The following is a 27,612-nucleotide window of genomic DNA, read 5'->3' on the forward strand; positions in this document are numbered from 1 at the left end:
TCAGGCTCATCCAATGAAATACAAAAAAATTCCATATGCCCTCAAATCATTCAGAAGCTAATGTTCCCAACTATTCCTATTAAATTTGAACTGCTCGGTGTAGACTGGAAAATGCAATTTCAGAAAGCTGCAGGAGGGTAAGGCTGTATAAATGTAAGGAATGGAGGTAATGAAGTATTAACTGGATGCTAAATAGCTGCCTATCATGTTTGCAATGGGCAGTTTACAATCTGTTCATCCTGATGGATTTAGCACAAGGGAGCCTGAAGTCCTGGCAATTTCTGTCTCTGCCTAGTAATTGATGGCTAAGCTGTACCCACAAATCATGTGTTAGCACCACAGGAGTTTGGGACCCTGCTCAGCCCAAACAGCTCCACTGCACTCAGAGGAGCAGTAGTAAATGGAAGGTAAGGAAAAGTTCCAAGAGATAATGGGTCGGAATGCTAATGACCCAAGCTAGAACAAAAGATGGAAATGCAATTTCTCAAAAAGTACAAACCCATTTAATGTCTTAATGAGTTATTAAAAATCTGTAATAACGATTCTGTGATTTGAAGCCAAATTAGTATTTTTCCACATTTTTTTCTTCATGCACTAAGCTATTGTGCAAATTATGATGGTCTTCCTGTTTTACTGCAGAAACTAACATGCTTGCTACAGAAATCTTTTTTTCTGTAATACTTTGGCCACCCTTCTCAACAGCCAGAAACTGTATCTTTTAGGCATCTCAGTCATCTAGAGCATTAAGCAGGTTGAAAATTGTGCTCATTTCATGAAAGTAGAGGATAATTCCCAGCTTTATACAGACTTCTTCTTACCCTGTGGAATATATAAAATAAATTTCTACCCTGATAAAAAAATGTAATTATCACAAGGATTATCGCAACCAAAGAAGTATGTATCTTGAATGAACAGAAAATAGATGTGAAATCTACACTCCGCTATCGAAGTTGTTTATGCAGCAAAACATGTTTGTCATTCATATTTTCTTAATACCAAATAATTATGATGTAAAAAATGGAGCTTGTCAACTGAAATGCATAATTGGCCTTCTCCTGAAAAGACAGATAACATAGCTCCCCAAGCTGAAAATGGGGATGCTTTCTTCTGGGCATGTATGATGTGTCTTCTTTCATTCAGAAGTGCTGGTATTTCATAGGGTGGTACCTGAAACTAAAGAAAATAGTATCAGAATAAAAGAGGAGGTTAAGTCTTCTCTAATTTATCTCAAGTGTCATAATTCTGACTTTCACAGTAATTAATTCTTCTCTTTATTACAAAAGAAAACAACATTGTAGCTAAAAGGCAGACAAAATAGATGATGCACATCAGATTGGAGCAAAAGACTGAAACTGATACCTGACAGCTGAGTAGTGGCTCAGGTACCTGCCCCATGTGATACAGGAACTTGAGCAAGGCACACCAGGTCTTACCCACTTCCAGGGAAGATGGCAATGGAAGAGTGGGAAGAGCCAGAAAGATTCACCACGTCCACCTAGCTGAAGTGCTCTTCTGCAACTGCATTTCCCATTCTCTACTGCTATATGGCAGGACACATTTGGAAATAATTAAATGAAAGCAGCTTTTCCCACATTCAGTGAAATGCTTCTCCCTAACCATCAATGGCACTTTTGAATTTGGACTGCAGCTCCCAGAGCTCCCAGAGTCCAAGCTTATCTTACTTTTTAGAGAACTATGCAATGCTGAGGGAGGGGAAGAGGGAGGTGGAGTGGAAGTACAGCATTCCTGTACTTCTAACTTGCACACTGAGTGAAAAAGCAAAAATAGTTTGTCACCCATTCTGGTAGCTCCCATAGCTGCAGGCCTGATTACAACATCTGTCTACATTTGCTTTTACATGATAGGAACTGGCTTCAAAAATGTTCCTTGGCTGTGAAATCGTACTGGAGGCAGCAGCTGCCGAAGTGAGCTAGAAAATGACAAGTGTAGGCAGGATACATTGCATCAAAAATTGATGCCAGCTAATGGAGCAGTGGGTTTAAACAGCCTGCACAGTGCCCCTTATAGTCCAGTTCTGCCAGCAAGCAGGAGTGTTTCCCTTGGAAACCTTTAGTGTCTCTTTTGGAGAGAAACACATCCTGGCATGCATTTAGTGCAGGACCCAGTAATTGTGCCAAGTACCCTGGAATATGCTCAGCAATCTGATTCTGTGGGCTTTTCTGTTCTGAGAGTTGTCATTTTAATCTATGATTAAGACTGGAATCTCTTATGGAAGCAGAATCAGGAGGAATTGCCTTTCATGATATTTAAAAAATAAGTACGTAACTGAGTGCATACAGTTCTGAAAACAGTTTAAAACTGCATGAGGGCATAAATCATAGAATCATAGTTATCAACAGGAATTATGGTGTAAAAAATGAAGTCTTACAAAAATGGCCAACTGACAAAGCCAGTAGGTCAGTACTAGTAGGAACTTCTCCCTTCAGCAGCTTCACACCAAATCTTATGATGACTTTAATGACAGTACTATCACTTCAGAGCACTGAAATTATACTTTTCAGAAAAACTGTCAAAAGGATAATTGGAAGGATCCCAGCAATTTAAAATCACACCTACTGTTCTTCACAAATACCTGCATGAAAGCAGCTTAACTGTAATCTTCCTCTCACTCCTGAGCTCACTTGTAACATGCCTTTGCTAGAATGTCTTATGAGTTTCACTGTTTTCTCTGCATAATTTCTATCTTCTGTTGATTGTGTGGGTGCCTTGCTTGAAGAAGATGAGAGAGAGATTCTTTTAAATATGAAAACATTTTTGTAAAGCCACAATCACATAAGGAAAACAGGCAAAGAATATTTTTAGTTGCACTTTCTGTTTGTGCTACTAAGTTCAGCAATGATGGCATTTAAAGACCTCTTCAGGAAGGCAGCAGCAGCATGAGCCAAAGCCCAGGTAATACCGTAGGTATACCTGCACTGAAATTTCCTGACATTAGACTGGGATATGCACAATCAAATTTCTAATTTCCTGTGGGAGTGTTTCATTAGAAAACAAGGACAGTGATGATAATCTGAATGTTGCTGGGTAAGAGTCAGCCTCTCATACACTTGTTAATCTCTTGTGCCAACCCTTTCACCCATAGGGGTTTCATGCCTACATGCTTCTCAGATTTTAAGAGGAAAGGAACCTATCAAATTCTTTTATTTTACAATTTCTTTGACAGAGGTTTTCATCTTTTTAGCCATACACCATGTGTTGTCTCTGCCAGTTACCTGTCATCTACCTTATGTTCCAGTTTTATAATCCATTTCACCTGAAGATAAGATCATGTCTTAAATTCTATATTCACTGGAGACCAACTTGTCTTATTTAACTGTACAGCTACACTGTTACTCAGGAAGAAGTACAGAGACATGAAGCACTTCGTGTGTTCAAGGATCTCAAAGCTCTTTACAATGACAGATGGCAAAAGGCAGTGTACTAAAAATCATTGGCAGTTGCTGATGTGGAACTTCCATTAGCTTTTATGCAGCCTTTGCCATGTCTACCAGTTTTATTAAAAGAATTAACAGGATGCAGGATACCAGTATTCTTTTATCTTGTCCTTGGGGCATTGACTGTCAAAGAGATTGACACATAAATAAAATGTTCGGGTAATAGTGACCAATTTGTGTGAATTTGTTCTAGCATCAGCTCAGAGCTGATGCAACACTTGGCACTTTCAAGGAAATATAAGGCCCACAACAGTTGACTTGAAGACACTGAGTCTTTTTTCCCTTCCTTCCTTCCTTCCTTCCTTCCTTCCTTCCTTCCTTCCTTCCTTCCTTCCTTCCTTCCTTCCTTCCTTCCTTCCTTCCTTCCTTCCTTCCTTCCTTCCTTCCTTCCTTCCTTCCTTCCTTCCTTCCTTCCTTCCTTCCTTCCTTCCTTCCTTCCTTCCTTCCTTCCTTCCTTCCTTCCTTCCTTCCTTCCTTCCTTCCTTCCTTCCTTCCTTCCTTCCTTCCTTCCTTCCTTCCTTCCTTCCTTCCTTCCTTCCTTCCTTCCTTCCTTCCTTCCTTCCTTCCTTCCTTCCTTCCTTCCTTCCTTCCGCCACTTCCTTCCTTCCTTCCGCCACTTCCTTCCTTCCGCCACTTCCGCCACTTCCGCCACTTCCTTCCGCCACTTCCTTCCGCCACTTCCTTCCTTCCGCCACTTCCTTCCTTCCTTCCTTCCTTCCTTCCTTCCTTCCTTCCTTCCTTCCTTCCTTCCTTCCTTCCTTCCTTCCTTCCTTCCTTCCTTCCTTCCTTCCTTCCTTCCTTCCTTCCTTCCTTCCTTCCTTCCTTCCTTCCTTCCTTCCTTCCTTCCTTCCTTCCTTCCTTCCTTCCTTCCTTCCTTCCTTCCTTCCTTCCTTCCTTCCTTCCCTCCTTCCTTCCCTCCTTCCTTCCTTCCTTCCTTCCTTCCTTCCTTCCTTCCTTCCTTCCTTCCTTCCTTCCTTCCTTCCTTCCTTCCTTCCTTCCTTCCTTCCTTCCTTCCGCCACTTCCGCCACTTCCGCCACTTCCGCCACTTCCGCCACTTCCGCCACTTCCGCCACTTCCGCCACTTCCGCCACTTCCGCCACTTCCTTCCGCCACTTCCTTCCGCCACTTCCGCCACTTCCTTCCTTCCTTCCTTCCGCCACTTCCTTCCTTCCCCTCTCTTTCTCTCTCTCTCACTCTCCCTCTCTCCCTCTAAAAATGGCAGCACTTCATCCAAGAGCTGTCAGGTCTCTATCTGTCTCTAATTTCCCCAAATAGAACACTGTTCTGTCCCTAGTCATTCATTATATCTATTAATGCTGCCTTTGATTCAGAGAACACAGGCAGAGGACAGTGGCACTACAGGAGAGGGCTCACACTTTCTCTTCATGCTACAAACACATGGCTTTTATTCTGCCCTAACCACTCTAAGACTGAAGTGCAGCTTTGGTGTGAGAGAGGCCAGTGAGAACTGCACTGTCAGTCTGCCCAGACTCCACGTGGCCCCACCCCAAGGACAGAAAGATTGCCACAAGGGCAGGACACAGAAAGTCACTCTTTGAGACAGGCTTCTTTAGCCTCCAAGGGAAAGTTTAGCCAAAACCTTCCCTACTCAACAATGATTTCAGGGATAACCATCAACAAAACCATATTTCTGAATGCTCCAATGCCTTCATCTTACATATGGGTATGGTGATTTGGCTCTTACTCGCCCACTTTAATTTCTTCCTTCAATTATTCTTTGCCCCCACTGTTTAGGGAATAGCCATTGAATCAAGCACATTCAGAAGTGTTAGTCCTCATGGTTTCTCACACCAGATACATCACACAGCATTTTACAGCTGCTGAAAATAATAGTTTTTGCCAGTAGTGTTCTTAAAGTTAAAATTACCAGTTCATGCAAGTAAAGCTTTGTTAAAAGCACTATGTAATCTCTGTTTTAGCTGAGGATAAACAGTTCTTTCTTACCACCATGCAAATTAGTAAAGTGGTGTCATTAGGAGAGACAGAAAAGTCATGTCTCCAGAGCCTTTTTCTAGCATGCTCTTACCGAACAGCATTGGCTCTGAATGCAAATGTATGCCCTGAATAAAATGTTCATGCTTCCAATCTAAATAAAATTAGGGTAGTTAATGTCACAGCCTTCTGACGGCACTAAGGAAATACATTGACAGCTGTCATATGTTGTCCTGGTTCTGGCCAGGACAGAGTTAATATTTTGCTGTAGCTGTGAAGGCATTAGCCTGGAGCTGTGTGGGCATGGCTAGGAGATTATTCTACACCACCTTAGTCATTGCCAGGAGCAGGGATAAGGGATTCTTGCTTCCAGGGAGAAGGGTATTCCTTTCAGTGGGGAAAAAACATTGTGGGGAAGAGCCAGTCAGTAATGTCCCATGCTTTCCATGTATTACCTTTTGTTATTGTGTTCTTATCTCATTGCTGTTTCCAGTAAATTGTGCGTATTTCAAGCCATGATCTTTGCCTTTTGTGCTTCCAGTTGGAGGGGAGAGGCAGTAAGCTGCAGTGTGGTTTTAGCAGGACTGCTGAATTGGAAAATACCATTCCTAAGCCATGACATATGTAAAGTGCATTTCAACTCTTGAGGGACATGGCTCATTTACTTTTTTCTAGGACAGTTGCTAATGTAGTAGTATGTAGTAATGTAATGTAGTTTAATAAAAGATGGCAGAAACAGAGGATTCTTATGTTTGGTACTCAAGTGTAGTTTTAATAGTTACCGTAAAAATACACAGAGACTTTAAGTGATCTATGCTGAAAAGATTCACCTTTGGCAAAGGCACAAGTGCAGAAGATAGTGCATTTTTTATTAGCTGTCAGTGCAATAGTGAATAACAAAGCATTTGGGTGCATTTCTGTGTGCACACACAGATAGAGATATAGATATACCGCACAATTGCATCTAAGTATATTGATAAATATGGCAACACAGATACAGTCATATGTTTATCAATATATTTACATTTTATAATCAACAGTGTTGTCTTAAGTCTAAAGACTTTTAAAATACATTTATAGAAAGAAATGTCTTTTTCTTGACATAAAAAGAAAAGCAGGAAAATTGCGATGTGTAATTGATTATTGATATCTCTCTCAATCTACTAGTAAAAGCAATACTTCACTTTTGCAGACTGGAGCAATAAGCAAAGAATATGCAAATAGGTCTCTCCTGACCATTCCTTTGGCTAAAAAAAAAGTTTTTAAGCTTTTCATCTTAAAATGTATTGTGTTAAGGGCCACTGCTGAGGCCATCATCAGGTTCTCCAGCTTATTATTTATAATGATCGTGATCAGAGTGATCCTTGCTTTTACATTTCCTCCTCCTCACAACTGCTGTTACACCTACCACAGCTGCTGTGTAGGTAGTCTCCTGACAGAGAAATCAAACACTGCTGTGGTTAATGATTTCTCTGAGTGCAGCTCCAGCTGGCTGAAGATGAGGAAAAGCATAACTCATCTTGCCTGTCTGATTCAGGGCAGGCATTGAGGTAACTCTTACCAACCAAACAGAAGCTAGTTTTGAGGCAGGGAAGGGCAGACATTAGTAGTATCCCAAGTGGAGCTCTCTCAGGTTTCTAGCTCTGCCTAGAACCCTTCCTTATCTGAGGCTTGTTTCAGTGGTCTGAAATGCACATGCTTCAGGGGAGCAGCTGTCAGTGATACAAAAGTGATGGGTTTGATCAAGAAGCTCCCTGGTACATACTTCTCATCTCCATCCCACCTCCTCCTTCAGAGAAAAACCCACGCTTTATCAAGCTGATGTAGGCTAGGACTGTCTTTGGCAATTCTGGGAATTTGATTTTTTTTGCATTTTTTCAGCCTCAGTACTCAGCTTTCATTTCAGGTGCAGTACTTGTAACACAGATTCTCCCTGTTGAGCAAACAAACTTTAGCAGCATTCTAGAGACTTCACAGAGACAAACCCAGCACTCATGCAAAAAGCAGTTTGCAATTTCCTTCCCCAGCCTCAATACCACGAGCACTCATAACTAGTAAGCTTTCCTGGAACTGAGGCACACACAGACACAAGCAGTAATGACCCGGATCTGACCTTATCAGATGAACAGAGAAGAAGGGGGATTTTTGCAGGAAGTAAAGCAAAACTAAAGCAGAAAGTGCTTTTTATTATTTTCACAGAGTATTTAGCTCTGAGACAGTATTCCTTTAAGCAATGTATTCAAAACAAAACATGATGAAAGGCAAGATCTAGATCTAAGTTTCTGCAGACGCATACTTTAATAATATTTCCACACAATGTCATGTAACATTACAATTTACAATGTGTTCAGCATTATTCCCACATATCACATCTGGATTTCACCTCACTGCCAGGTGTCCTTCTGACAGATAGACTGTCTGGGAAAGCAAGCCTGCTTCTGTACAGCACTGAGCAAGGATTTTGGGTTTCCTCAAGATACCTAATCTTTTTCTTTCAGTCATTCACACAGAGATTAAGGAAAGGGAATAATTAATCCCAAAGTGTCCTGGATCTCATATATTGTCTCACAGAGCAACTAAAAATCTGAAAAGCTGTTCCATCTCTTCTTTCTATCCCAACGGTTAAGGTAATAAAAGCAAAAGGTTGCCCCAACAGTTATTCCCACCTCAAACACAAAAGTTGAATTTCTATGGGAATGAGCCATGACTTTCCCCCCCTGCTTCTAAAAGATGGATTTTAGGTGGATGCAACATTCTGGAAGAAGAACAGAATTAACAAAGCATGCTAATGATCAGCTGTAATACTGTATAAGTGAAGGCACTGCATACAGGTGAGCACCTGCTTAGCAGCACATCCTATTTCAACCTTAGAAATGTCTTATTTTTAACCCAAGAGTAAAAAAAGCAATTAAGTTGGGTGGGTACCTGGCAGACATGGAAATGGGAAGATAAAGATTTGATTGAGAGACAGTTGACAGATTTCAGAAAAATGGTGTAGTACTGAAGTGTCTTGGAGGAATCCCTGCAGAAAAGGAAGAAGCTGCCCTACAGAAAGGCTAATGGGGCCTGGAAAGCACCAGCTCGGTCAGAAACTTGAGTCCAAATGGCAAACAGCTGAACTCAGATAATCTGAGAACTGCTCTCAGTTATGTCACAGAGTTCCCAAGTCATCTTACCTCTTTGTGTCTCTTGATATCCTCATTTTAAAATAGTAATAATAACAACTTTCATCTTTGTTAATTCTTCACAAGATCTATGGATGACAATCACTTAAACAGGGGTCAGTTTTTTAATAACTATAATATACCATCCTATAACCCAACTAGTCTCATTCAAACTCCAAAAAATTATCTAGCTCAGTTATTAATTTACTATAGAATTACCTCATCTTCTGTTAGCAAAGCTATTCAAAATTTTTTCCTTAGTTCTGTTCTCAATGTACAATTTCATCTTCACAGTTCCACGTGAAGCACAAAAATCAAACTGCTCTTCAGTACATAAATTTTTTTAACACAATAAAAAGATAGCATGACATGATATTGAGTTTCCAATAGAACTCAATCAAATTTAAATAGAAATAAAAAGGAAGGACCTTCTTAAGCTTTTGACCTAAAAAAAAATCACCATACACAATAATATCATGCATGCAAGTAGCCATCACCTGGTCTATGCATTTTAAATATTAGTCTGTATTACTTATTCAAGTAGCATCTGTTCTTTTTCTAAACATTAGAAGTATTTTCAGGAAGGGATATCTCTTACTGCACATTTCTATGAAGATTTGTTTCCTTACATCTGGAATTCCTGGAACAGCTACAGCAGCACAGTGGCTGCGGAAAGCTAGGACTGGGAGATAAGTTTTAGTTCTGAACAGAAACCAGCTTCTTGTCATTCCTTCTGACTGGTGTAAGAACAACAGAGCAATCAATTGCTTTTGCTTCACGAATTTCATAAAGAAACTAATTATTTCAAATATGGAATTTTCTTCAGAGATCATTTGCAAATTGCTTTTTTCCTCTGCCCTTGTCAGAAACAAATGTCAGCACAATGCTGAAGTCTAGGACACAATATTTTACACCAGAAAAAAGGTGTCAGAATTTGCACCAAGGTCTGCAGGGACACACAGACTAACACATACGATTATAGATCACTTCTGATAGCAGAAGTAAAATTGATTCTCTTTTCATGCCACCTAGCTCTCACAAATACATTATCCAGTTTTTCATCTCATATACTTGGCTAGAAGTAATGATTTATTTTGTGCAGATATCCACACTATTAATTCTAAATATATGAGGCAAACCTGGATAATCAGAGTTGAAAGATGTTTACTTACCTTCTACAGCTGATCCATATAACAATGCTCTTGCTCAGGAATTACAGGCAGTATCTTTGTGGTCTGTGCAGGAGGTGGAATCTGTTGTTTGCTGGTTTTTGCTACTGAAAGTTAAAATAATTTTTAACCATATTATTAACAGCAAATATATCTCCAGACTGTTGGACTTGCATATGCAAGTTTGAAAATAATTGAGACCTATCTGAACACAAGACAGAGATGAACCGTACTGAAAGTACTAACTATGTTTTGTATTTAACTTCCTCTTTATGCTAGTAGGACTACAATGTGCTGATTTTAAGTCTACCTGGGAAGCAGCTTGAAGGTAGGCAAATAAATTTGTGTGAAATAAATTTGTGGATAAATTGTAATGAAAATCCAAAAGCATGCAAATTTGAGGTTATGTCAGAGTCCCCCAAAATACAAGCCCCTACATTCGGCCAGGTAAGCAGAAACGATGGAGATTTAGTGTGAACTCATTTTCACATAAGGGCTGCAGAGATTGCCACAGGTACAGAAGGTGTGGCCTCAGCTCACTTGTCATACACGCAGAGCTACTGGGTAGCCAGTTGTCAACAAGATGATATCATACACCTCAGAAGCAGGATGGGGTGAGGTGATGCTTTTAGCACACAGATCCTGATACAGTATCTCAGTGAAATACAGATAAGAAATTGCAGAGACAGCACTGTCAGGCAAATGCACACAGAATTGTTTATCCAGTGCATTTTTCAAAGAACACAAATAATATTTTGACTCCAGGTCCATCCTGTCCCTGACTATCCATTACTTCTGTAAACCTACAAATGGGTTTCTACTGAGCTGTCAGCAAGAGGATAAACTGTGCCACTTATATCTAGCTATGTTCATTCTCCACTGACTACATCATTTGGGCTTCTCTCTTTACAAATGCAATTAAAAAGTAGAGTTTGGATCTTGGCACTCAAGCAGCTGAATATAAAAAGCAAAGTCAAAATAAGACTGGGGTAATTTTAAAAAAATAACAATGGCTCTTGCTTCACCCTCAGGATGAGTCTGGAGAGAATGGGAATATAGGCTGATATCCCCTTCAGTGCCTACATGCAAACTGAGTAGAGAAAAGGTCCTTTGTGTGTCAGTGCTCTATGGAAAGCATATGGGGGCTATAAAAAGCTCCCTAAAGTTACTTGCATCCTATAGATTTTATCCTTATTTTTATCTGAAATAAAAGGTTTTAAAAGCTCCAAAGTAATAAGACTTGACAATTTTCTTGGATATGTTGCATTTCAGAAACTTTTAAGTCTGTGTTAAATATTGAATACTATGAGAAACTTTGCTTTTTCCAGCATTATTCATGTGAGTTGCAGAGGGATAGTCATTCAGCTATGTCAGCAACTAAGGGACCACGAAAAAGGTGATTCAGTTAGCCAAGATTTAACAAATTTCTCTTATCTTGGCTTTGCATCTATTTGCTGCTGTAGATGTGTCTTGCCTGTTCTCTTTGCTAAAAAGGAAATGTATTGCAGAATACAAGGAGGAGTAAGTCTGAACTCACTGGGATGTCAGCCCCAACACTACTGAGCCAGCATTTCCTTCTATTTCCAACGTGTCAATTAACCTGAAGCTGTGGCAACACATCAGAGAGATGGCAGAATTTCCCTTATTTCTTCCTATCTTGTAAGAAAGGAACTATTATTTTAATAGGATAGCACAGAAAACAATACAGGATTTCAAATGAGAGGAAATTTGTCTTGTTGTTTCTTCTGTCAAAATTACAGCTGTCAAGCCCACTTATATCAAATGCTATGTCACAATGTCACAAACCCTAAGCAGTCCGGGAAACAACTGCAGGACAGGAAGCCTGAGGTTTTACTCTCAGAATCTTGGTTGTCACTATGAGCCTCCAATGTTCTTCCAGGATGAGTTATAAAAATACCATCCAACAGAATTAACTTTGTATTACTGTGAGCCAGACAAGTGAGTCAAGGAATCTTGTATTTGTATCCTAAAATGTAATGAGCCAAACTGTAACTCCATGAGGCAATGGAGTATCACTGAAAATGAGTATACTATTTGAGCAATGTAGAACAAGGTATTATGCTTGAAGTAAGGCTGCCCACAAAGATAGCAGAGTAATAACACGATTATTTTAACAGTATGATTCCCTGTCTGCATTGGTCAGTTCTAGCACAGAAATGAGAGCAAGCCTTTTTTCAATCACATCTTATGCCACATTCAAAATAGAATAAAAATAAACAAGGAATGACATTCTTACTTTCTTATAGGAAAAGAAAGTCAAAATGGGAATTTATAGTGATAAGATTCTGGTAATATAAATTCCCACTTAAGTATAACTAATCTAATTATATTAATGAATCTTCCAGACCCTACTAGACAGTTTAGGTATTAAATGCCCTGATTTATGCAATCTCATTTCTCTACAGCTTATTTTATTTTTTTTTTAAATAATGTAGCCTACAGTTCACACATACTGGCCTGCTCCCAACAAGTAATTTTGTGCCATGTGCCCAGGATCATCCTTTTTTTAGGATACAGCTACATGAGAATAACTTCACTTAGTCAGTTACTAGTAATGGAAGAGGTACCAAAGTGGTTTAGGGAAAATGGGCTAAGCAAGAGGAATAACAGCAGGGTAAGTATAACTTTATCTGCATTGGAGACTGATTTAAGCAGTAAGCTGCAAATGACAATTCAGCAGTTTGTATCTTAGTTCTTTTAAAACTCTGTGGGGAATACATTATAGTCCTTCTTATTGCCTTTATTAATTTATTAAGCTGTTCTAAAACCTCTTCTACTGCCTCTACAATTTAAGAAAGCTCTTCAAAGAAATTCTTGCAATAAAATTCTCTTATGTGGGAATCTGACTAAGTTTCTCCGTAGTAAACAGAGCAAGGAAAAGCAAGGAAGTGGCTTCAATGGGTTATTTTCTGTGTGTTCTTACTATTAAGTTCTATTTGATGAAAATGCTCTGTGTCTGGAAATACAGATCAGCCACTTAAATATTTATTTCTTGCACTAAAAAAAGAGTACCCTCTCTTCTTTCCCTTGAGTTGTGGATGCATTTAAGGGCAACTCTTTTTTGCCAGTTCATACCATTCAAGGGACAGTTATTATATATAAATGCAATGGCAGGACCAGCTCCCAAGTCCAGAAAATATGCTTTGTACATCCCATGGCCTAGTGCATTTTTTTTTAGCTTAACAGCCCAGACAATGTTTAGTCATCATTTATGACCAGAATGCTATAAAGCTCCCCTCCCCTCCCCTCCCCTCCCCTCCCCTCCCCTCCCCTCCCCTCCCCTCCCCTCCCTCCCCTCCCCTCCCCTCCCCTCCCCTCCCCTCCCTCCCCTCCCCTCCCCTCCCCTCCCCTCCCCTCCCCTCCCCTCCCCTCCCCTCCCCTCCCCTCCCCTCCCCTCCCCCCCCCTCCCCTCCCCTGCTCCCTCTCTATATGTGCTTAATCCTTTGCAGTACTGTGAATTTGGAAGGTTGTAAATTTAATCTTTCCCTAGAGAACATTCTATACATTTTCCCCCCTATCCTCCAGTCACTGGACTTGATGACAGTGATTCATGGATATAAAGCTACTAACAGTTTCACAAAACTAAAATCCATGCTGTAAATTACCTTTTTGTAGGACCACAGTGACATTAAGCTAGTAATTTACTGAGCTTAGGAAGCTTCCTAAGAATTCACTCCCATTCTCAAAGTATAGGCTTCCCTCTTCCTTCTTCTATTCTTATAATAAGAATATAATCTCTTAACTTCAAATAACCTTTTAGTAGTACCTATACATCTTTTCATCTATATGACATACTGTCACATCCTCTCAAGTACTCATTTATGTGTTTCCAGGGCAATTGTATTGTCTTCAGTGGATCTCAAAGGTTTTTTTTTCAAGATTGCAAGCTATGCTGTAATTATAGGGAAAATATTGTCAAGGGCTGTCAACAAAGTCATCTGTAGCTATTTATAATCCATTATCATGGTAGCAAATGCTAAGCTTAGCAACTGTGGAAAGAATAAACTCTTCATATGCATTTGATTCCATTTTAAATTATATTGGTATAAACTGTGAAATTGATTGTATTGACTGAAATGATGGTGTGTGAAACCAAGGAATTTTATATTAAAACAAATCCCATTACAGCAGTTCATGCAACTAAGCATCTTTCTGGGTTACATGGATCAATTGTAGTGAGGAGGCACTTAAAAGAGAATGACAGACCAATAAGGGATTCCTATTATCTTCAGTAAAATCTAGTAAAACCAGATTTGAATTTCCATAAGACACCCTCATCAAGAATGCCTTAGATATACAACATTAAAAATGTCGTTCTGAACATGTGATAAGACAGGTATGATATTAGTGAAGCTAGTCAAGACAACAGATGTCAGAAAAGTAATTCCTTTCCTACAGAATGAAAATAACGAGCTCATAAATATATCTCAGAGATAGCCAGTGCTTTAAGAGCAAGAAGCATAAATTTTACCCACAGGAGAGTTCAGACAGACAAGAAGCTATTCACTCTCTTCTAGGTAAAATTGAAATGCCATGAAATACTGAGTTGCAGACATAAATTATTGAGTCTCTTCTTACTCCCGAAGAACTTGCAAAACAAAAAGTGAAGTACTTAAGCCTAGTCAGATTTAAAACCATTTTTTACATTTGCTGGCTTTGTATTTTTCTTGTCTTGAAGGGAGTTTAGTTTGCCATTCAGAGCTACTATTCTGTATGTTCCTGTTAATTTTTTTAAAGATATAGCTCCCTTCACAAAACCCGAATCCATGAAATTTATTACAACATTTCACTCTTTGAGCAATGTCAGTAACACTCAAGCAACAACAGGTAATTTTCCCTCACACATATTTGTTGCCAAGTCCAGTTTTCTAGAATCCAAACATTGAGTTTAGCCACACCGTTTAATTTATCTGTGCTAAACATACTGCACTTGTCAAAGGCCACAATTTTTTACCTATCTGAAACTAAAAAACTGCATTTTGTGGGAATTTGATTCTAGAAATAGGCTATGAAGGGCCAGCAAAACCATTTATTGAGTCCTGCTAGAGTCATTCATTCCAAGCTTTGGTAGCAAATTTTATCAAGAGTCACAAACATATAGAGCATACATATACATGTGTATATTTCTGTATACTTTTTGTACACACACAAAGCATTCAGCTGCCAAACCTCAAAACTGGCCCACAAAATGACCAAAAATTAAAAAATTCAAAGTCATTAATGCAACACACTGGGAAGACTGGGAGAAGAATTCCCACATGATATAAATCTTCATATAGTTTTATTGTCATACTTATTTCTTTATAATAATAAAGTGTTTCCTTAACATAAGCCAGATTGAATCTGGCCAAGGTAACTCTGTAGGACCAAGGTAACTCTGAAACCCGAAGCATCTCTTGGGAGGAAAATCTTAAAAGATCTTTCTTGACCTCCTCATGCCTCAAGATTTGTTAAATTTTGTTTTACTTTTATATTACTTACCAGGAAAAGGGTGAATTTTAGTAGCAGATACAGTTCTTCTTGCATGCCTGGAACCATTTCTTCTCAGAACAGTAGAAACTGATGTTGCTACTCTCTGTTTATAATCTGCTTTAAACAAAATGTGTCAGCATCAACCTTGATTAGAAGGAAAGCTTGTAAACCCCTTATTATGAAACTGTTGAATACCTTGGAAAGTGTACAAAAACTCAGGAAAGTGTTGGAATAAGGTGATGAGGAAAACCAAGGGCCAGATGATTTGTATTTTCCTGAAGGAAATTTTCTAGAAATTTCATTCAGATTTGTCCCTTTCAAATTATTCCTTGCCTTTTTCTAGACTGTGTACCTTGAACAAATTTTAGAAGGATATCAAGAAAAGTACATGTTTCAGTATAGGTTTGGACTCTCACTGCTGACAGTGGAGTAGCAAGGATGGAGTGTACTGGCATCCTAGGAAGCTGACAGATTCCTTGCTAGTGTGGGGTGTTTATCTTGGAAAGCACAGTGAGAGCAAGCTCCACACCACTGACAAAGCTAGAGCTGGATTGGACACCTCTAGCTGTTCCTCAGTACTCAGTTCATAAACTCTCCATCTTTTCATCCTTCTGCTGCTCTCTAAATGCTGTGCTCTTGATGCCTTAAGTTTTAGCTTTCATATTTCTCATATTCTGTGTTGACTAGCTTTGAACTTCTTATTAACTGTTAGTGAGCTCTCTTCACAGGGGAGGTAGACAAAACAATTCCTTTTCTAGCCTGATACCAAGGATAGTCGTTACAAGTTTCAGACCCAAAAGCATAAACAACGGTGGACTGAAGAGAGAAAACAAGAAGGATGGGACTTCATAACCTGAAACAGTGATTAGACAATTAACCCTGATATGCAGATGGACCAAAACTTATAAAAATGTGAGATCTCATGACCATTTTGTGGCTATTTTTGGGTCCATCTTGGGTGTAGCCCCAGCCAGGCTCTTGCACTGCCCAAGGTATATCCTTTAAGGCCTTTCAATAAATACCTACTTTATTCTTTACTCTGTCTAGCCTCTGTTCTAGGTCAGCCTTCTCAAGGCACCACTCTCAGTGGGTTTATTGTGGATGGTTGTGCAGATGTTGTGGTTAGCCCTGTTCAGCACTGACTGTGGTCCAGGGCTCAGCCAGCTCCTGGCAACAGGCTCACTCCAATTCTATGTAACAGAATTTATTTTTATCTTCTTCCTTTGAGAACACTAAAATATTCACTAAGTTAAAATTATTTAGGTCATGAATTTTTTTATGAATAGCCAATGGAGATCTAAAACGCTGAAGCCCCATGCATTCGCTGTAACAGTTAATATCAAAGGAAGGTCTGGAAATGTTCATGAGACAAGAGTGGATGTGAAAAAGCAAAACAATTTCTAGTTTAGGGCCTTTGTATTGAATCAATTGTAACCTCCACCAAGTTTATTTGGATATTTTATTTTATGCACTCATGAAAATGGCTTAATGATTCAGAGAATCTCAGAATCTACCTAGCAGAACATCTTGCAAGGTCTCAAGAGGAAATTAATAATTCCACATGTCTTTACTGCTTTCAGTGGTGCTCAGAAATGAAGAGAAAAACTGCTAACTGAATTATGGCTGGAAAAATTAATAACAGCTGTTTTAGGAACATAGTAATGCTCTGCTCTATTGAGCACCACTGAAAAAAATTAGTGTATAGACTTGCAATGAAAGGTGGCAGATGAATATATACACATAAAGCTTAAGTTTTATTTCTTATGCGCTTGTCTTTTTATCAGTGACATAATGATGTTGGTTATAATGTTATATCTTATAAATTTAACTCATAAACCCACTTTTCCTCAATTAGCAGAAAATGTATCCTTGAAGCTCGTAAGTAATCAGAAGCCTCAAAAGGGCATCTTTTCCTCCCTATTGGTGTTCATGATGATTCTGAAAACTTGAATTTAATAAAAAAGTGATACCTTTAAGAATAAAGGTACTAAATCATTAATCATCACTACTTAAAGTTCTACATTAAAAAGATAATGTTATGACAATAGAAAATCAGAAACATGACATTTATAAGTAGTTTTGAAATTACAAATAAAAGTCCTTTAAATTAGAGCACTTAATATCCCATTTATAAAGTCCTAATTTACACTTTGTGGGGTTTTGTATACATGAAATATGTCTCAGAAATTTGTTCTAGCAATAAGTACAATATCATGCATTTTAAGCAACATAATCTGGTAAGGAGTTCCTTTCATTGGGGCAGGGAAGGTACAAACTTGACATCTCAAGCAATTACTTTGCTTATTCATTAGAAATATATGCATAAAATATTTACAGTATGCAAAAAAATCACAGAAACATTTTGTGTGTGGGCACTACTCTTCCTCCTGGTCAGTTATGATTAAAGCTAGACTTCTACTGCTCCTTCATTAAGAAATTACCGGTGCATACAGCAAGGATGATCAGGGGAATGGATATGGTTTATTATTTGTTTTGCTATCCCTGTGAGCAGGGTGCTGTTCCTTTTAGCACCTCTGAACTACGGGGGGAATGGACATCTGCCTGGGAACAGTAACTAAATGCCAATTGTCTGGAGGTGCTCTGCCCACTCAGGGCTGACACAAGCAGAATATCTCTGGACACTGCTGTAAAAAGCACCTAAGAGTTATTCCCTCAGGTAACAGCTTAAGTAATATTCTTTTCACAGTGATGGAAGGTAATGTGCTCCTGGTACCACCTACTTCTGACTTGGGAAGAGAAACAAGGACCAGCATCTGTCAAGCAGTCAATTTTCGGCACTGTTTTTGTGCAGAGGACTTTACCTTGATTGGTCAAAGATCTCAAGCTCAGGGTACTCCTAAAATATTATTCTTGTTTTATCATTGTCTATTGATAGAGAAAATACTGTAGGTCTGATTTCAGCCTGTATCCCAAGAGAAGAGCCTGTCTTGGCTGAAGGAATATTATAGAAGCAATTGTTTCAGTCTCTGAACTAATGGCAAGTTCTCTCATAGCAAAGTTCTAATGACTTGGAATAGTCAATAGTGATGGTTCAGAAAGCGCAGCAATGTTTTGTTTGCTGAAATAATAGCAAAGAGATGAAATATTATCTGGGCTTAATTCAGCTCTGGGCTTATCAAGGCACACCTTGGTTGCCCTGCATGAGATTACATCACCAAAGAATTTGAATAGCCAGTATTTAAGACAGACAGATGAGTTTATACTTCCTTATATCCATTCTGTAATTTTTCCTGACTGTCACCTAAATAAATCATCTTCAGGAAGGAAAGGGTATTTCAATTCACTTATACTGATCATTGGCATTTCTGGTTAAAACCTTCCACAAAGTTTAAGTAATTGTGAGTAATTGTAAGTAATTAAGTAATTGTTTCATCTACTTAAATCAGTGTGAAACCAGAAGTTCATATCATTAAGCCACCAATTATCTATCAAAAATTTAATTTGCCATCCACAAGCTTGGATTTTCATCCACAGTTTTTGCATCCACCGAAGAGGTGATACTATCAATTATCTGAGTACTTCAGTCAGTCTCTAAGAAGATTTTACCATTTGACAATCAAAATATCAGTGTCTGAGATACAGTAATAAGCAACAGTTTTGTTATTATAAATTAATATATTTTTACTTGCATAGAAAGTTAAATTCATGCAGATTAACTTTACTTACAGTTCTGTTTATTTTCTTGGACTATTTTGTAGATGACGATTGAAACAGTAAATACAAAAACTACTGGAATCATAATGAACCAAGTGATCTTCACCATACACATTGGATCTGTCCATAAAATGTACAAGAGACAAAATTAAGCAGCAAATCACTGGCAGCAGACAAAAGCAGAACACTCCATCTTGGCAGGTTTTTGGATTGTGCCTATCCCCACAGATCAAAATAAAACAAACAAACAAAAAGGATTATGCCTTTTTCTTTCAGCCTTCTTTGTTTTTTGATGTTAGGTTTCCTGTCTAGAATTTAGCTTAATTTTTGCCTGTAATTTAATATCTATATCTATATGTCTATATATCTCCCCACGGCTGAAATAGAGATGACTAAGTGAATGAAAACTTTTCAGCTCAGCCAATGAAAATGCTTCAAAGATCAACATTTATATTTAAGGTAGAACAAGGGTAATATATGTCCCCTCTGTCTAGATAAAACATGGAAGAAATCAGTCCATTGTCCAACATTGGTCTGTACCGGCATTCTTAACCTCCTGGTCCATCTTCATATATGAGAGAAGGCAAGATTCTACATATATAAATTTTCTTATAAAAGAAGTGAGGAAATGCTACCAACAGGAGCCCTCTGGGGAATTCCTTTAACTAAAGCTGCCTTGAGGGAGAATCACATGGGACTGGATGCAGGAGGTAGGCTGCTCTTTTGGACAGCAGCTGCTGCAGAAATGCACCCACATTCCACAGGGATTTTGTTCAATAACTACTACAAGTTAGGACTATATACGACAAAGAAATGATGTGGAGAATTTTCCCCTCTGGTTGTTTGAATGGCCTTTCAAACTTCTTTGGCAGCTGCATGTTAATGTATACCTTAGCACTGTCAAATAACTGTTTTTAAAAACAGCTATGTTACTGTGATTCATAAAAAAACAAATTACAGACAGTAGCCAAACCACTGTTTCCCTTCCCTGACTTAGAACAGTATAATTAGACTTACTCTAACTTCCCTTGTATCCTCTCCATCAAGAACACATGAGGCAAATGCCAGCAACCCCATGGCTCATTCCTCCTAATTTAGAACTAAAAATAACTTTTATACAGTAATCTAGGCTCCTTTTAAACAGAGCACTCTACCCCATCTTGTACTGGCTTGAAAGACGCGATTATCAGTCTTAGTAAAAGCCCTGAGCACCTCTTTAGCTGTTTTGAATTAAAGTGGAAAAAAAAGACCTATTGTTAATTTTCATTGCTAATATGAGATTACTACTACCCAAGTAAATTAGTAAAGGGTAGTTAGCTCATAGTATTGACTCGAGTTAGCAGGGCAAATTACAAATTATGTTCCTCTCATGGCTAGACACACTTATTTTAAAAAATCCCAAACAAACAAAAACCCAAAACAATCCTAAACTGTCCTTTCTTCTCTAGGATTTTCCCTGGATTTATTTAACATATATTAATCCAACTATAAAAAAATATTTTTTTTTCCAGCAAAGGTACAACATAAAATACATTTTCCATGCAAAATCAAATGAATGCAATAATTTAGCAATTTCCAAAGGATAAGTGTTGTATATGGAGAGAATGGAAGCCCTGACCATGGTCAGGCAGTCAGACAAAAAACTCTTGCAGCACAAAGAGAAATATAAAAAGCTGAAGGCTCTCCTCTGGGAAAACTAAGCTTAGTTCAGCTGAAGATTTATCTTTTAAGCATACTATAGTGAGGCTATTGCAGTATGTTAGAATGGTCAAACCTACCTCCTGGTTCTTTTACTACCGTAGTTAACAGGGACTTTTAAATTTACCTCCAAGACAACAGAGTTATGCCATTATCAGGAAAGGAAAAATTGTATTTCCAAGTTTTGTCACATGCAATGTGTGAGTTTGTTGCTGCTACGCAAAAAACAATGTACATATTTTTACTTTGCTGTATTTCTTCTAGGAAAAGAAAGGGCACAGCTAAACCTGCTTTAAATCATTATCAAAATCATCAGTTTTCTACTATGGATTGTTTTTTAATAAGGGATGTTCAAAATTGTACTCTCTTCTTGTGAAATATTCAAATATTTTCAAATGGTGTCTGGAAGCAGAGAACTACCTACATGAGGTTTTTCTGCAAGATTATATTATTTCTACTTTCATTTCCATTCTAACTCTCCTTTGTAACTTACATTCCATATAAGACTTCAGTTGCAGTGAAATATTTATACAGTCATTTTGTTCTTCCATCATTGCCAAGAGACAAGAATGATTTAGTTGTTTGTCAGCTGCATTTCGTCCTCCAGCTATAGAATTGTTAATGTGGATTTCCACCACGTAGTTCGTATTATGCTCCACTTCTTTCTTGGAAACCGTAGTGAAATTAAAATATTTATAAAAATAAGTAACATTTTCTGTTTTCACTTCAAACGAGCCTTTTGCTTTTGGAAATAAAAATTAAAACAAAACTGTTATTCAAGTGTTAGACCAAGAAACTTTTCTCAAAAAGAACAGTGAATTCTCTGTCTCATTTGCAAAAACATACAGGTTTCTACATCACTGACTATGAAAAAGATGGATAAATGTATACTGTGTAAAGTTACTCTGAACAGATCTGAAGAGCAAAGTATAACCTTTTCCTGCAAAGTATAACACTTTTTTGCTTTACTATCACCCTTTTTTTGTTGTAGTTTTTGTTGTCAGTTGTCAAAGGCAACAGGCAAAAATCAGGCTATGAGAAGGATAGAACCCAGGCAGAAGCTGTATGATGATAGAGATTTGAAGTGTGCACATTGTCTATCTGCTATCAGTTGCAGGAGGTCCTTGCTTTGCTTCAAACCACACAAGCTGTGAGACTTGTGCTATGTTTACAAGAAATAGGTGAGACATTGTCAAAAGTGTTAGTTGTACATATATAACTGAGAACAGTTGTCCATATATAACTTTTTCTTTTTCATACTTGTTAATACAACTATTTTCTAATAAGGAAATTATGCTGTTGGAAAATAACTGAATTTCTCATATTCAGGACTTGGCCTATTGTTGCTGACAATGTTAGAAAGAGGTATCCTCTTCCCCAAAGTTTTGCAGATATTTGAAGTGTGTATGGCGCAGAAGGAATGTGCTGCTACTGCTCTGAAAAGATGTGGGTGTTGCTAACTCTCCTCTGGATTACTGTGCCATTCCTTAGTCAGTGCTGCTTTCTATAAAACTTGTAAGGCCATTTCTGATATTATACAGAGTTTGATAATGTAGACTACAAACACAGAAATGGTTATTTCTTACATAGTTGCCATCAGAATAGTTACCTACTGAATTAGTTCTTCAGATACTTGCTCACAACCTATCTTTATAATGCCAGCAATCTACATGTAGAGTTCCACAATGACATTTAAAAGCAAATTCAGCTTGAAAAATTGTCAGAAGGTACAACTCCTTAGGAATAAATTAAGTACTTTAGAAAGTGATTGCTACCAACATGTTTCACTGACAGTCAGGAATGAATGCCACTGAGAATCTGACACAAAATCTGCATTTTCTACCCATGCTAAAAACCCCCATTGCACAGACTTGCAAAGACCATAGAGAACCAGGAGCATATAATTTTCTTCTAAGTATCAAATAAAAACTTGTCTTTTATTTTGTAATTAGTTACTTCAAAAATAAGTATTTCTCTTATCCTACTTACTTTTTTTAGCTTTTGATCCTGATCCTTGATGTTCAACATTCACATCCCTCTTAGATTCACACTCTGTCTGTTTAGAGTGGGACTGTTGTTCCCTCCAGGATGACTGGCAAATAAATGGAATATTCTGGAAACTGGAATTATTTACAATGACCTTCAGCAAAATAGTCTGGTGTTCTCTTCTTTGTTTCACTGATCTTTCATAAGAATTATTAAAAGTACAAAGTGGAAAAGTGATGTTACTTAACGAACAGGTATCCATGCATGACACCATTACAGTGTTAGCTGTAAAAGAAAGAGTGCTATATTAGCCAGACAATCACATAGGACACATGGACAAGTATGTGCGTAGAAGCATCATGTAGTGGATATTCCAACCATCTTATGATGAAATGCACTTTTTTTTTCTTCAGAGCTATGACAGAATGTTGAATGCATCATATGTAAGAGAAAGAAAGCACAGGGTCTTCCCACAACTTAGATCCTGTATTTTATTTGCTGAATTGTATTAAAACTCTTGTAATAGTAACTGGAATTTGTGATGGTGTCTAGTCTCATTCCCATTTCAAAGCTGCTCCAATTTGACTGTTCTTCAAAAGAAGAGAAAGCACATTTATGCTTCTTCAAAAGAAGAGAAAACTGGTTTGGAGAGGGAAGTCTGCCCTGGAACAGTGCAGTTGCAACACTCCAATGCAATTATGTTGTAAAGTACCTATAATCAGAATGAAAGCTTTCTTTCCAAATGACATTGAAACCACAGAGTGAAAATACACAGAAATGCTGCTGAATCCTCTAGCCACACCCTTCACATTCTTTTCTATTCAGTCAACAAACATTGGATTTTAATTATGACTTTTGGGTTTAGTATTCATAGTCAAATTTCATTATCAAAGTACTGTAGCTAGAGTACATTAATGCAGTTCTGGCAAGGCAAGAAGCAAAAACCACATAGTTATAAATAAGTGTGGTTTGTCTTCCACATTACAGTAGAGCTTTATCATGCAAATTTTTACTTGTGCTAACCTTGAACTACTTTTCCAGCATACAAAAAAATCAAGAATAAAAAAATTTGTGTGACCCCAACATGAAATATGTATTTATGAATAACCACTTCCCAGAGCTGATGACGCACTAACCTACAGTTTTATAGCTATGTTTCCAATTCTAGTAGTACCCTTGCATCTCTACACAGAGAAAAATTTTTATCTACCTCCCATTATGAGCAACTGGAGCAATGTGATCTTAAATCCCTATGTATAGACAGCAAAGTACAGTCTTTAGTTGCTCCAGTGCTCAGCTGCACTCTGATGGCTTCAACAGGCCATCTGTACTCACAGAGCAGCAGGCTGGCCTCAGAAAATGTTCAGTAAGAGATTCCAGACAGGATACAGAAATAAAATCCAAGCTCCAATGTCAAAGTCAATTATCATCCCTTTATTAACACTACATCAGAGAGTCATAACAGACAGAAATAAAACACAATAAATTGAAATGTAAAACACACAGGTAAGAAAAAGTTCATTTTGATATAAAAAGGAAAAATATCAGACAAAATTTAGGACTTGATCTTTCCCTGAGAAAACACAAAGTATTTTCCTTGAAATGCTTACAATCTGACCCAGACAACAGGTCATTGAGCAGGCTTCTGAGAACAAATTGTTCCACCTGAAAGAGGCATTTTGTGTAGAACTTGTCTGTGGAGATGAGTCCGGAGGAAAAATTGAATGCTTACTCTGCTCTCATGGCAAACCATGGCACCTGGGCAACCAGTCTAAAACACTGCTACAGCTTTCAAGGACAAGTAATCATAATTCCCTAACATATCCTTTTCACCAAAAAGTCTGTACATGGACTTGGGAATCTGCTGACTGGACTGTGACAGACATCTATGTTCAGCACTGCAAAGTCCATTTTGAACTCCACAAATGGCTAAACAGATTCCAGAGCTGCCTGTGACCCGTGTTGTAGGTGTGGATTAGAAAAGGTGTGAATGTTGTTGAGTTAGGGAGGGTGCTTACCATCCTCTTGAAAGGCCTCTACTGAGAAAGCAAATCAAATGACGATCTAGCATAAACAAACTTGTCACAGGACTAAGGCCTTTGTCACAGGACTAAGGCCTTTCTTAGGAGGGATATAGATTGTTTGACACTTGAAGAAAGGCCACAACAACGCTACACTTTCCCAGAGGATTACACGGCAGAGAGCCATACCATACTCCTTTTTCCTTCCTGCAGGACTGGGAAGGACCCTCCCAAATGTAAACATCACTCTAGAAATGTGGAAGCAGTTTTGTGAAATCTGAACACAGGCAGCCTGAATAGCAAAAAAGGATTGCTGAGATGAAACCATGCAAAGTAACTCTAGGAAACTGTTTTATATTCAAAGACCTGCAACCATATGCTTAATATTAAGAAGTTCTATGATTATTAAATTATTCTATAAAACCTCTATTTACAGGGTGGGTTTTCATATAAAATCTAAATCCAATAAAATGAAATTATTCACAGGGAAGATGAAAATTAGTAAAAACCTTGCTTCCCATTAAGCATATCACAAATATTTCACTTTGCATAGGCTTGACTCATTTTCATTTGATCTGCAGTATTCTATTTGAAGTCAGAGCAGCAGTGTATACAGTATATTGTATATTGCATTTCTTATCACTTCCTTATGGAAGCTGTAGTCCTTCTAAAGATACAAGGTACAAGTTGGGGAATACACAATTGATAGATTAAAGGAGATACACTCCATAAAGTATCAGGATCCAAGGGATAGGACTGGGATTGAAAGCATCAGACACCGAAAGGATAACCTCCTACTCTAAATCAGTGTATTTTAAAGGTTCAATGACTTGTAGCCAAACAAGTGGGTTGCTTTACAAATAGAAAAGAAACATTTCACTTCTGGTAATGCTGAACTGTATTCTTCTAAAAAAAAATTAAAGTATTTTTTTTCTGCAAATTGATTTCCCCCTAGATTTTTGTATAATAAGAAATTTCCATTTTTATTCCCTCTCCAGAATGAAAGTAAATGCTGGAACTTCCCCTGGGATAAGACATTCAGGAATTAGGAGCTCTCTGACATTCATTTAGGAACTTGCAGAGGAAGAGCCAGTGATTATATTTCACATCTCAAAGATTTCCAACAATTCTGTCTGCTGCAGCCTCATGGTGTAACCAGAAATTTGAAACATTTACAAAAAATTCTGTACATTTTAGGTTTGTTACAAAATCTGAAGTAAAACTGGTTTTTAACAGAAAGTTTTTGATCAACCAGAGACCCAAAATCCTTAGAGATTTTTAATAAATTGTTCAACATATTTACTTTCTAATGTAATTCAGACATCATTACACAGCCTGTTATATAGTAATTTAGTTTTTGAAACATCCCAAATGCAGCAATAAGTCTAATTTTCCAAATATAAATCTGTGCTGCTCCAACTATAATTCTGCTCTGCACATATACTTCACAATCTTATTTTAGACATGCTGTGACTAAGACAGAATTGCAGTGATCACACTATTGCAGCCTAAAGCATGGCCAATAAGAGCAATCTAGAAAAACTATTATGGAAAAATATAATTACTCTTTGATGTTTGACACTAAGGTTAATGTTTTCTTCTGATAATAGTCCTGTAAATGTTTATTTGCATAATCTGTGCTACAAATACTTTGTTCACTTCTGCATGGAGGTAAAATATTAACTATTCCAACATCTTAAACGGAATTATAAATGTTACAATATTCAAAACTTATGACAGTTTACCAAGTTTGTTAATTTATAAACTATTAGAACCTATGCATTATATTCTAATTACTGATATGTCCATTCTTCATGGTTAATAAAAAAAATATAAGTAACCTAATCTGGATATTTTGATAGTAATTTTTTCCAGAAAATTATATGCTTCATAAAGAAATTATGTTATTATGCCTGAGAATACACTCTTTGTCAAAGGGGTGCTTTTTAATATAATATTTACAAATACAAAGCTTTCTTAGGAATGGATGTGACAAAACTATTTTAAAATCAATTTACTCATAGACTTTAAAAAAAAGCACTGAATGAGTAACTTGCACACATGCATAGTTTGCATTTATCCTAAATCCAGTATCAGCCTTTAGGATCACAAAGAAGTATTTGGCATTTATGCTACAAGATTTGCTTTACTCAGATCTATTCTGCTCTACTTTTTGTCAGATTACCACTTCATATCTCTTTCACAGCCAGCATCTCATTACCAGATAGTAATTACAGAAAATTTTACAGCATTTAAGTATAAAAACTTCTAAAAAGTTGTTTTTGAAGATGTGAGCACCTGCTATAAAAGAACATAAGCACTTTAACTACTTTCTTCATTATGAAGGCAGTAAAAATGCTGCTACATGGAAATAGTTAACAAAAATTTTGCAGTGTATGTAAATTAATTACAAACTCACTTCAAATTACTGCATATAATTAATTCTGTTGGTTAAAAATCTAACAAAAATAGTCTATATCCTGTGCAAATTCCACGTGTGCAGCATCCTAACCATTGCTTTTCAGAAAGCACGTGGCAACACTTCAATTGCAGACTTCGGAATAAATAAAGGGTTATTTTAAAAGCTGATCACTCACCTTCATGCATTTTGAAAAATTCGGGTAAACACAAAATAAACAATATAATTATTCCTAGTGCTAATCTGAAGACTACTGGTTTTCTCAAAAGCAAGCACATGTCACTGAAGCACTCCCATCTAGCACAGTGATGGTAACTTCCTTCCTGGTTTAGCTTTTAACTTAGTGCAGACATTATGCAAAATAACATCTATTCATTTCCTTTTCTTATAACGACTTACCTTTTTACTTCTCACTACATTAACTTGCAGAAAGCCACATTCTGTTCTTACATGGGCATAGATGAGGATGATTCATTCAAATACGCTCAAGATAAAATTCAGGTACCACAATGACAATAAGAAAAAAACCCAACAACTATTTTATATGTTTGTGGTAGCTTTTCTTTAAGAACCCCTTA

General features: G+C 37.6%; 1 protein-coding gene across 3 annotated transcripts; it reads right to left on the minus strand.

The window, feature by feature from the left end:
- Positions 1–23: 23 nt before the first annotated feature.
- On the minus strand, positions 24–27,327 carry TMEM156 (transmembrane protein 156). 3 transcript variants are annotated; one of them, XM_088056652.1, is made up of 7 exons: positions 27,213–27,327; positions 22,598–22,879; positions 21,102–21,350; positions 18,923–19,030; positions 15,245–15,349; positions 9,746–9,846; positions 24–1,173 (listed from the first exon to the last, which is right to left on the minus strand). In XM_088056652.1, exons 1-6 carry the CDS (start codon positions 27,310–27,312, stop codon positions 9,749–9,751), a joined length of 942 nt encoding a protein of 313 aa, XP_087912778.1. In that variant the 5' UTR covers positions 27,313–27,327; the 3' UTR covers positions 24–1,173; positions 9,746–9,748. The 3 variants fall into 3 exon arrangements, with proteins under 3 accessions (XP_087912778.1, XP_087912777.1, XP_014115861.2); XM_088056651.1 differs by having other exon boundaries at positions 24–1,167; positions 9,746–9,849; XM_014260386.2 differs by having other exon boundaries at positions 9,746–9,849.
- Between the last annotated feature and the right edge of the window lie 285 nt (positions 27,328–27,612).

This window comes from Pseudopodoces humilis, chromosome 6 (genome assembly GCF_049639895.1).
Source record: "Pseudopodoces humilis isolate 2021_Gansu_Grassland_sample_001 chromosome 6, ASM4963989v1, whole genome shotgun sequence".
Classification (NCBI taxonomy): domain Eukaryota; kingdom Metazoa; phylum Chordata; class Aves; order Passeriformes; family Paridae; genus Pseudopodoces; species Pseudopodoces humilis.